At 31.0% G+C, this 12096-nt stretch overlaps 1 protein-coding gene across 1 annotated transcript; it reads left to right on the forward strand.

Moving 5' to 3' along the window:
• The first annotated feature begins 2936 nt into the window (after positions 1–2936).
• On the forward strand, positions 2937–11433 carry LOC137821425 (ankyrin repeat-containing protein At5g02620-like). Its single transcript, XM_068626012.1, has 7 exons — positions 2937–3158; positions 3536–3633; positions 4421–4518; positions 7390–7866; positions 8461–8610; positions 8946–9364; positions 10772–11433. Exons 2-7 carry the CDS (start codon positions 3626–3628, stop codon positions 11384–11386), a joined length of 1767 nt encoding a protein of 588 aa, XP_068482113.1. The 5' UTR covers positions 2937–3158; positions 3536–3625; the 3' UTR covers positions 11387–11433.
• Positions 11434–12096: the final 663 nt, after the last annotated feature.

The raw sequence follows: 12096 nt of genomic DNA on the forward strand, positions 1-12096 counted from the left end.
GTGATAATGTAAATAAAGACTGACATGATTAGCCAGAAGAATTTCCTAAAGGGCCTTCTGACCTGTTATTGCTTCGTACTTGAACTTTGTAAAATTTAGATTGAGGTTTATTTGATCAAAATGTGGTAAATTGCTTCTTTCCATCACCTTCATGCCGAGAGTGACAACAGCTCGTGCGTGGATTAACATATTATGGGTGGTGGCCTGATAAACCCAATAAATACTCGCTAGGATAGGATCGAAATGACTCTGATACCATATTACAAAGTGGACTTTAAGTCTAACTCAACCCCATAAAACTGACTCATAGGGTGAGGTTTGCACCCATTTATATACAATGAAAGACTCTAAGTTTTTATATTCTATATCTACCTTCATTATGCCTTAACCTTATGAAACTAATTTTACATACGCTATCTTCGTTATTCTTGAATCCTAATTTTTTATAGCCCCATTTCTTATTCCTTAACCCCTTCTCATATGTTTTCTCTCATTTTTTCTTCTTTTGTAAAAAATAATAGAATTTCATCATAATTTCATTCTCAGTCCAGTGCCAGCAGGGTTTCCTATATGAGAATTGTCTGGGGAACAGAGCTAAGAGCAGTGCTGTGACCATGTGAAACCTCAGACAAGTTAAATTTAGAGTTGGATCTAGACTAGTGTTTTTTTTTTAAAAAATATTTGATGGCTCAGTAACTTCAGACAAAGAGCTTTTCTGACTGCTATCTTTTGATGAAACTGCAGGTTCACCATTAAGCTGCCCCTGTGATTCCAGAAGAATTTCGATGTGCATGTCTTACGTTGGTTGAATTGAGGTTCTTTAGGATGAGGGAAATGGACGGTTGAAACTCGCATTGAAATCTTAGCTGCAATAAAGCAAAAGAAATATCTCCTCTTAATGCTTGAATTCAAAGGCTACAAAATTAAAAATCTATAAGAATTAAAGATATCATTAAACACTCCCAAGAACCAGAGTCTAGTAAGACAAATTGATGAAGAAAATGTGTATTGACCACTAAATAGCAGACAAAGCAGAACACTTGGATTTGACTTTGCTTGAAATGAGTTGTTTCTCATGAACTGTTTTTTTTTTTTATCCCACATTGACTAGAGATTAGAGCTTTTCATTGTATATAAGTGGGTGCAAACCTCAACTTCATGAACCAATTAGTTTTATGGGGTTGAGTTAAGCTTAAAGACCACTTCTTCTGATGGTATCAAGCTATTTCAAATCTATCCTAGCGAGTATTTGTTGGGTTTATCAGGTTACCCGCTATCATACCACCCCTAAGCATTTGCACACCCTTTATATACTATTATCAAAATGGTAATGATATTTTAACATCTTACTCCACTTTACACCCACAATAAAATATTAAATTTATAATAAAAATATTTTTAATGAAAATTTAGACAAAATGTAAAATGTTAAAATAATTTTTAAAATTAAAAAATTAAAAATAATTCAAATATTAATATTTAGTGAGGTGTATCATGTAACCATGAGTGTCAAATAATCATTTTTCTAAATTGATATAAAAATTGCACGTGCTTTTGCTTTTCCAGGGAAAGCACCATCGTGGGCTTCGAAAGATATTATTTAAATAATACATTTAAAATGTTAAATAATTTAAAATAAAATAGATTTAAAACATTTTAAAATGACCAACTTTCTTGTCCAAACTAAAGGTATAAGTAATTAGTAAAGAAATTTGGTAGAACATGTTGAGTGATGTTTGAATCCACAGCTGAGTGCTGGTACTATTATTCATTTACTATTTTACTAATTATTTTAAATTCTAAAAGAATATTTTCATGAGCAAGTGTCTTCATTTTAATTGATTTTTCACAACGTAATATATTAAAAATAAGTATCCTCCATGATTGCTTGTTTGGTCATCTAAGAATATCACTCTTTTTTTCTTTTTCTTTTTTTCTAATCTTACATACTTTTCTTTTATTCCACTCAAGGTATCTACATTAAATTTTAAAGTAAATTCCGACTTTGCTAATGTACATATTACATGCATCTATATCATATTTCAGTTAAATTACAGCATTTGTATCATTTTAACTTTTACCTGCAATTTTACTCTTTTATTTATGTGTGCTTCTAATTTTTCAAATACTAAAATTCATAATTCTTCTTCATTCATATTTTTTTTTTGTATATTTTCATTTTATATAATTTAATTAATTAAACGATTGGTTGATAGTATTTTAAATGGTTAATTATCTTTTTAAAGAGAATTAATTTGGAGGTTTTAGGTTTTTGTAGGTACGGTTTTTAATCCTTATAAACAAATTCATGCAAGTAAACAATTTATAGAATTTTTCTTTTGTACAATTAAAGTAGATGGCTTTTTCATTATCATTTGTTATTTGATAAAACATATTTTCAAAATGTATGATATACAAGAAAAAATATAATAAAAATATACTCAATGTCAAATATAATTCAGTTATCTATGTTTGAATAATAAAATTATGCTTTTATATAACAATTAAATTGAAGTACAGTTTTTCTGAAAGTAACGACTTTAATTAAAATTAAAGTTTTATAATTATGAATATTACCTTTTTGATGTCTATATTTACTATATACCTATGATAAATAAATGACTGAAAGAAAAATGTAATTTTTATTGAAAAATAATATCTTCTAGTTATTGAAAGCCTGAATTATATGAAGTTATATATTTTAGTTTATTTAGTTTCTATTTCAAATCTTAAACAAGTATTTTGTCAAATATATACTTTTTAACTTATTATTAATAGTAATAATTTTATATAAATACAGTAAAATTATCCCTTATAAAATAAACATTAATCTATAAATAAAAACAATAAAAATTTCTAGATAACTTTTGTAGTGACTGGCACCATGCAACTTTCTTTTCCTTATTTTAATTTCTTGCTTTGTGATTGCCATGACCAACCACCATCTTGCATAATTTATTTATTTATCATTGACTTCACTTACCCAACAGCCTCAAAAGTAACCAAATTTTTCACTCACCAATCACTTGGACTATTCTTGACCAACCAAAACTCAAACCTCTCTCTGCAGAAGAACTTGGCATTCTGGAACCAAAACCAGTCACTCTTCAGAGCTAAGAGGACAAGGAAATCATTTTTTCTCAACATTTCTAATTCAGGTAATCAAATCTTGTTACCCTCTTCCTTCTATTTCTTGGATTTGAATGAACCATATATGTTTTTATAGACATCTAATGTTTTTCTACGTTGTTCAAACATATGCTCAAGATCTTCCTTCTCTCAATTTTGCTTCCTTTTGCAACTGTTTTCTACACAGTATTTTTTGGATTTGACTCAGCTGGTTCTGCAATTTTGAAGACAGGACATTATATGTAAAATTTGAACCTTGTTTACTCTCTTCTGGGATTTTAAGTTTTTTTTCTTAAATAATGTTCCAAATTAAGTTATGGGGGATCTTTTCTTCAGTTAGAAACAGTTTTTGAATAACGATTGTTACAAATTAGGGAAAGTGATTAAATTGGGTTTATATTTGCAGAGGGAGAAGATTATGGGGGAGTAGCTGTGCAGAAACGTGTGGCTCGCAGAAGAACATTAAACACAGACAGTAAAAGCTTTCCATTTTCAAATGACTGTGTAAGTATATCAATATATTATCATATAATAACATCTCCCAGGACCCACCTGTCTCCAACCTCTTTTAGTAAATAACTTATTAGGTTTTAAAGTTATTTTTTATCTTATTAATTTTTACAAAAATTAAAATAATTTTTTTTGCTATGGTAATGAATGAAGTCTGCTTCCTCCTAGTAATTTGGGCCTTAGAATCCCAACTTAGGTTTGGTGGGCTTTATAGTCCAAAACAAGTTGTCATCTTTATGGGTATATTTGTGTACATATGTCTTTTTTGTTTTATAATTTTATTTGTATTTATCTATTTAAGTTTTTCTATAATGTAACCATAAAGTACAAATATATACTAGTTAGTTAGTTATAGATAATAAAAGCAACCACTTTGATAATCAATATGTTAATATTTTAATTATATTTTTTATTTTTAATTTAAAATAGTAATATGTTATTATATTATTAAAATGGGTATTTTTTAATGGTGTGAAGTATATTTTTTGTTAGTCACATTCTTATATCTCAATCAAAGTTTAAGTTGGAATTTTGTGTAGTAGTTGGACTTTTTTTTTCTATGCGCCCTAATAGTTGGACTTTTTTCTATACGCACGCACTCAAGAGTCAACACCAAAACATTTTTTTCTGTGTTTTAGGTAACCTTTAAGAAGTAGTTTCACATTACTCCAATAGATGATAAAAATGGAAGATTGTGAGGCCATGGATACTGAAGTGCTTTTAACTCATTACTGAAAATATAGAATGTTACTTTATTGTAATTTGAATGTTCTGTTTGCAGAGAAATGGCCGTATCAGACTCAACATCTTTCCCAAGACTGTTTCAAAGGGTTGCTTCAGCTCACTTTAGGAGGCCTCTCCTCCATCTAGTGTCCACTAGTAAGCTTTCTGTCCCTTCTTATCTTTTCATAAAATGTGCATTTTTTTCTCCATGCTTGAACAAGCTGAATCATTGCAAAATCTGCTTCACTTTTGTGATCGTATACAATTTCTGCTACAAATCTTACGGACTCTCTGAAACAATGTTTAGTTCTATACAAGTGTTAAAAATCCCACATAAATAAAGACTTTTTTATAATTCACTATAAACCTTATTTTATAAAACTGAGTTAAACTTAAAATTTATTTTTTAATATGATATCAAAGTTATTTAACTTATCCTAACGAGAGTTTATTGATTTTATTATGTAATTTGAGTTGAACGTATCCTCTTATCTTGGCATCTTAAAATAAGTTTTAATGTAGGCAGAAGATAACTGTATGTTACATGTCATGGTTTCATAGAAGGTATACTATATGGAGCACTGAAAATATTATGATCAGTTCAGTACATGAGGAGCATAGAGAACCTAACATGCCCTTTCTCAACACTAATCCAATTATTGCCTTTTCTCTCCTTAACACTGATCCTATTGCCCTTTCTCTCCTTTCATGATACAGCTCTTAATAGAAACATTAATTGTTCACTTATGTTAGCTTATTTTTGTATTTTTAATTAAATAAAGCCCTATTTTGCAGGTTGAACTAGTCTAGCAGTTAGTTATTTTTTAGGTGTGCATAGATGTACAACAGCTTATAAAAATCGTACTGTTCTAATTGAATAAAGATAAAATATTCTCTACTTACCATTACCAAGAGTATATATACAAGTTGTGAGTCTTTTAACAACTTAAACATGAAATCTATCCACTTTATGTTTCTCATACTATACTCAAGGTAGCTGTCATAAAACATTTTTAATCTGTAAGGTGATTAATCTACGTAAAACTAATAATACTATCAATAGTTACCTACTAGGATCAACCTAATGTGTAGGGTTTGATTAATATACATGTTTGAGGTCATAAATATAATTTTAGTGTAATCATTGAACATTAAAAAAAAAATATAATACTATCAGTAATTATAATTGCAATCCTTGTGATTCAGCAGAATGCTGCAATCCTTAATTGTGAAGTGATGAAAACTTCCTTCAAATATATGGGGATGCTTGTTGGGGGAGTCACAAGTGAGTTTTGTTTTGGGATGGTGTATTAGAAAGAGTTAAGAGTAGGTTGGGTAGATGGAAAGGCAGATTTCTCTCGTTGGCAGGAAGAGTGTGTTTTATTAAGTTGGTGCTTTCTGCCATTCCGTTGTTTATCTATTCATGTACAAACTGTCTGTTGCTGTGTTAAAGGAGTTTGAAAAGGTACAGAGAAGGTTTTTGTGGGGATGGGGAGATGAAGGAAGGAAAGTAGCCTGGGTCTCATGGAGAAAGGTGTGTGAGCCTAGATAAGCTGGTGGTCTTGGAATTTTGAATTTAAGACTTTTCAATGCGGCACTGCTGGGAAAGTGGATTTGGCGTCTGGAGACTGAGAAGGAAGGTCTGTGGAAAGAAATTCTTGAATCTAGATACGGAGGCTGGAGAAATTTGCAAGAACAAAGGAGTAATGCTAAGGATTCCAGTTGGTGGAGAGACTTCAAGGGGGTTTGGGGGATGGAGGATTGGGGTAAATCCTTTGAGAATTGTTGCGAGTGGAGAGTGGGAGATGGGAAGGATATTTTGTTTTGGAAAGATGTTTGGGTGGGCAATGAAGATCGGAAAAGTAAATTCCCAAGATTGTTCTCTTTGTGTGGTAATAAAGAAGGTAGTTTACAGTCTTGTGGGGGGTGAGTTAATGATAGATGGGAGTGGAAGTTAATTTGGAGGAGAGGTCTGTTTGATAGGGAAATATACCAGGAAGTCCAGCGGTTACAAGAAGTGCATGGAAAGACCCCCTATCATGAATTCTGTAGATAGTCGAGTTTGGAAAGCTGGTAAGGATAGTGGTTTCTCGGTAAAATCTGCCTATGCTATTTTAAGAGGCCCTGTGGAGGGAAAAAGTGAGTTTGTCTCCTCTGGAAGACTACTGCTTTGCCCTCAGCACAGATTATCGCTTGGAAGGTGTTGATTAATTCGATTGCCACAAAAACTAACTTAGAGAGGCGTGGGGTTTTGGTGGATACCAATTTATGTAGTTTTTGTAGGATGGCTGTGGAGTCGACAAAACACATGTTTTTTTATTGCAGGATTGCCTGGTTAGGGATTGCGTCGGTTGACCATGTTGTCCCAACAACTCACTCCTTGCATTTTAATTTGTTAAATGCTCCTGTCCAGGTTAATGTAGTCTGGAATTGTGTTTGGATTGCTGTAGTTAGTGAATTATGGAAGCACATGAATAAACATATATTCCAAGGAGGGGTGATCGATTCTTCGGGAGTGTTCACTTTGGCACAATTAAAGACTTGGTATTGAGTAACTTCTATCACTGTTTCTGCTAGTTTTACTTACCCTGAGTGGTGCATTGATCCTAGAACTTGTATGTTTTCAATAAAGTGAGCTTTTATAAGAGTTACTCCTTCGGTTGGGTTGTTTGTTGTTCTAAGCTTCTGTTGTTCTTTTTGCCCCTTGTTGTGGGTGCAAAGAGATTGTATTGGGTTTGATTTTGAGTCTATTTGAGTTTGTACGGGTTAGATTTGATTTTGTACAGGTTAGTTTTGATTTTGTACAGGTTAGTTTTGATTTTGTACGGGTTAGTTTTTGAAATTGTACGGGCTGTACGAGTTTTTTAGTGGTAGATCTGTTTGTCTCCTTCTATTTGTTGATAAAAAAAATCAGTAATTATAATCATTGAGTTGTTGCATTAGTAGCATTAAAACTAAACAAATCATATGATAAAATTGTATCAAATGTTAGACCTTAAAATACACACTTCAATTGATATGTTGCAGAAGAAAACAGACAGAAGTACCTCACCCAATGTGTTCCCCTTCACAAAGCAGCACTAAAAGGTGACTGGAAAGAGGCCAAGAAAATATTGGATCAAGATTCCACACTGTTGGAGACTGCAATTACAAAGGGATGGGCAACAGTGCTGCATGTTGCAGTGGGAGCAAACCATGAACGCTTTGTGGAGGAACTCGTGAAAGAAATGTCTCGGGAACATTTAGAATTGCAAGATGATAAGGGAAACACTGCATTCTGCTTTGCAGCTGCAGTAGGAAACGTGCACATTGCTGAGATAATGCGCAGGAAAAATGAATTGTTGCCAACAATAAGGGGTGGACTAGGTGTCACTCCTCTTCACTTGGCTGTTTTACAAGGAAGAACTGAAATGGCTGAGTATCTGTTTGATAAAACTGAAGAAATACTTTGCGATGATGATTGGAATACATTGTTCCTCATTTGTGTCAACTCCGGATTATATGGTAAGCTTATTGCGTGTCTCTGTAAAACATATCTTTTTCATTTTAGAAAATCTTAAAGTTGGTGGACTTTGAAAGATTAAAACAAAGAAAGAAATCCTAGGATTTGATTGATTTCCTTCTCACTCTCTCTGGTTTTAAAAATTATTTTCTAAAGCAATTTTGTCATACTACTCAGTAATCAATTTCTCATTTGAAATTTATGAAGTTCATAAAATTGTTTCTAAAACAAGTATGTTAAAAAGTAAAAGGCAAATATAGCTATGAGATGTTTTCTCATCTTTTTCATCTGTTTTCTTTAAGTGCTATTAGGAGACAAACTTTTAGAAATCAGAAATGTATTTGCAGACACATACTCACAAACATGTTCAGGAATAACAATTTTTTAACACAGAAAGCGTTTTTGAGAATGAATAAATTCCAAATATTTTACTAGTGAGTTTAGAAGACTATTTTTTTATTGTTTAAAGGTATGAATTCTTCCTTTGCTTATGAGTGTGAACCACAAACATATCACTAAGTACTGTTAACTAAATTCCTCCTATAAATTTTACTGTCATCAAAGTTTGAAATTCAAATAATGTGTACTTGTTGCAGAACTGGCTCTGGACATGCTAAATAAGAAGGATTCGGTAGCTTTTGCTCGAGCTGAAAACGGTGAGACAGGTTTACACGTTTTGGCTCGAAAACCTTCTAATTCTGGTTCGAGAAGTCTACTACAGTATCCAAAACACCTCTTAAACAAGTGTGAGTGCTTATAATAATCACTTCTATCAGGAAAATCATTACATTGAATGTTATTATTTTCAATTGTTGATTATCCATTAATAGAATGTAGTGTGCTAGTAATATTTATTGTTGTTTCATTGAACTTTTCTCAAACCCACACTCAAAATCATGCATGTTATATTAACCTTCAATTTCAACTGATAAAGTTTATAAAGGTTAATAATACACATATACACATAGTAGTATGTTGTTGTTTGAGTTTAATTGTAATGTATTAATACTTCTGTGTTGTTAAAGTTATTTTTTCACGTGAAAGTGTTTGTGATTAGAGTTATATATATTTGTGTGGCTAGGCATGAAGCTGAAGGAACCTCCAGTCCTTAAACTCACAAAACGGTTGTGGGATATATTTCTTACCCTGGATGATTCTGAAATGATGAATGCAATAAGGGAACCTTCACAAATAACATTTCTTGCTGCAGAAGTGGGAAATTTTGAGTTTCTATCTGTGATTATGAGCACTTATCCCGATTTATTATGGGAGTTAAATACAATGGGTCGAAGTATAATTCATGTTGCTGCCTTTCATCGCCATGCCAACATCTTCAATTTAATACACGAATTAGGTCCAATCAAAGAATTCCTATTCACATTTGTTGATGATGAAGGTAACACTTTACTCCATTGTGTTGCAGAAATAGCACAATCAGATCGACTTAATATAGTTTCTGGAGCAGCTTTTCAGATGATGCTAGAGTTGACATGGTTTGAGGTATATTCCATACTATATATAAATATAATGGTAGACTTATGATCCTTTTATATGTTTACATAGAAATATAGTTTTGATGAATATATTTGGTTAATATTTAGTAATTTTAGAAAAAAGTAATAAAATTTATTTACACAAGATTGTAATTATGAAAATAACTTTTACTTAAGTATAAATGCAAGAGATGTTCACTTTTTATTGTAGTAATAAGAATAAAATAAAATGTGAGTTTTTATATATTCTTCGAAATTTAACATTTCAAATACTTTTCAAAATATGTTATATCTAATCACAAAACATTATATATTATAAATTGTTTACTAAATTTTAACCATAACTAAAAAAATATACAACAATTTCTTATTAGTTTATAATATAAAACCCTTAATATGTAGTGTTAAATTCTTGAAATAATCACAACTTTAATTTATATATAACTTTAATTTATTAAGAAAGAATAAATGAAATTAATCTAGAACATTTTAAAAATATTTCAATACTTATAAAAAAAGAGTTTAAATCAAGGTAGAATATTTTAAAGATATTTCCATTCTTAAAAAAATCAAGTATATTAACCTCCAAATCATTTCCAATAAATATCTTAATTTATACATATGTGATATTATACACATACTTTTTTATGTCTTTCTATCGATAATAAATAAAATTAATAAGTTGGAGTATTTAATATTTTTGATGGCTTGAATGTGATTTTGTCTTGCTTTGTGCTGCATTTACTGCTAGGACTAATGTTTCGTGGATGCTTCATAATCCATGGAATACTTGTCTTAATTTATGTAGGTCAATCAGGTTTAGGGTTACTCATATTTTTCGTGAGGGAAATGCATGTGCTGATAAGTTGGCTAATTTAGGGTTCATTCATAGAGAATCATTTAATTGGTATAATAGACTTCCATCTAGTTTGTTCTTAGAATTCTTTATGAATAGGTATAGTCTACCTATGTATCGTTTTTGTTAACATGTGAGTTTTGGTCTAATCCCCCCATATTTTTGTATTTTCTTTCTTTTTCCTTTTTTTTAATAATATTTTTTTCATGAGATGACAAATGATTGTTGTTACTTGAGATGTCAGCCTAGCTGAGAGGTCAAGTTGCATAATGATGCCGAACATGAAAACTTTAAAAAAAAAAAAAAACATACTCCAATCTTGACAAAGAAACTTATCTCACCTAGCCTCAAACATTAAGAATACCTTAAACATACTAGTTGGAAGAAAAAAGATGTCAAGCATAAGTTATGATATTTTCAACTTCACTTTCCCAAAAAGATAATTTGTGAAACAAAACGTAACTTTATTTAATTTATGCATGCATTCTTTATTTTATGCATGCATAGTTCTGTAAAGTATACATGAATAACATTGTGTTCAAACCCTTGATGTCATAGGAGGTAAAAAAGATCATGCAAACATTGTTTATAGAGCATCCAAACAATAATGGCATTATTCCTCAAGACCTATTCACGAAGAAGCATGAAGAATTGTTAAAGAAGGGAGAGTCATGGATGAAGCGAACAGCAAGTTCTTGCATGGTTGTTTCAACTCTAATTGCCACAGGAGTGTTTTCTGCAGCCTTTAGCGTCCCAGGTGGTTACAAGGATGAAACAGGATCTCCAAATTATTTGAAAAAACCTTTATTCACAGTGTTTGCATGCTCAGATGCATTGGCATTGATCTCTTCTTCCACCTCAACTCTGATTTTCTTGTCCATTCTAATCTCACGATATGCTGAGCAAGACTTTCTCAGTTCTCTACCATTCAAGTTGATCTCTGGACTAGTGACTCTATTTGTCTCCATAATCAGCATGATGGTAGCATTCAGTAGTGCTTTCTTCATAACCTATTACCATGGTTCAAAAGGGGTTCCTTTTTCCATTGCTGTACTTGCGTTTTTACCAATTTTCTTATTTATATGTTTGCAGTTTCGTCTTTGGCATGACATAGTGTATTCGCACTATATTTGTAACTCTTTGTTTAGACCAACTAAACGCATGATTCAGTAGAAAGATTGAGTTGTTGCTCAATAATCTATTTTCTTTTTTTCTGTTAATGCTGCTCAAAATGATAATTCTATAGGTACTTAGCAAAATACAATAGGTTACTAAATCACACAAAACTAAAATCTAGTTCTTGCTATCATATTTGTTTTGTTATTGTTTTTTTCATGAGAAAACATGCATTTGTAAGACTTCAAACAGCAATAAAAGGAGTGGATTAGGCTTCACATTAATTCATAATGCATCATTATGGACAATTTCAAATTGATAACCTAAGTATATTATCAATGAAGAAAACTTAAGGTTTTGATAAATTATTTGCCCTTTTGAAAAGGATTGTGCATTATACCTATTCTTCGGGAAAAAAAAACTCAATGCAAATAAATTTAGAGAATGAATAAAGTACAATATTCATAAGAGATTACTTTTCAATAAGATACATCAATCAAATGTCGTTTGATTTCTAATGCTTATGCGTGCTTCCTGAAAATAAAATTTAACTATACATTTGTGAAAAAATCTAGGAAATACCAGAAAATATATATACTATATAAAAGATCTTTGTCAAGAATTTAAAATCACAATATGAAAGAGATATTTCTTCTGACAAAAATTTAATGATATTTATATATTATTTATGACTAATTTTTAATTTATTTTCTTGTAATAAGAACATAATTAATATAAAATGTATTAAATAATGTATTGAATGTTTA

This window comes from Phaseolus vulgaris, chromosome 9 (assembly GCF_000499845.2).
Source record: "Phaseolus vulgaris cultivar G19833 chromosome 9, P. vulgaris v2.0, whole genome shotgun sequence".
NCBI lineage: Eukaryota > Viridiplantae > Streptophyta > Magnoliopsida > Fabales > Fabaceae > Phaseolus > Phaseolus vulgaris.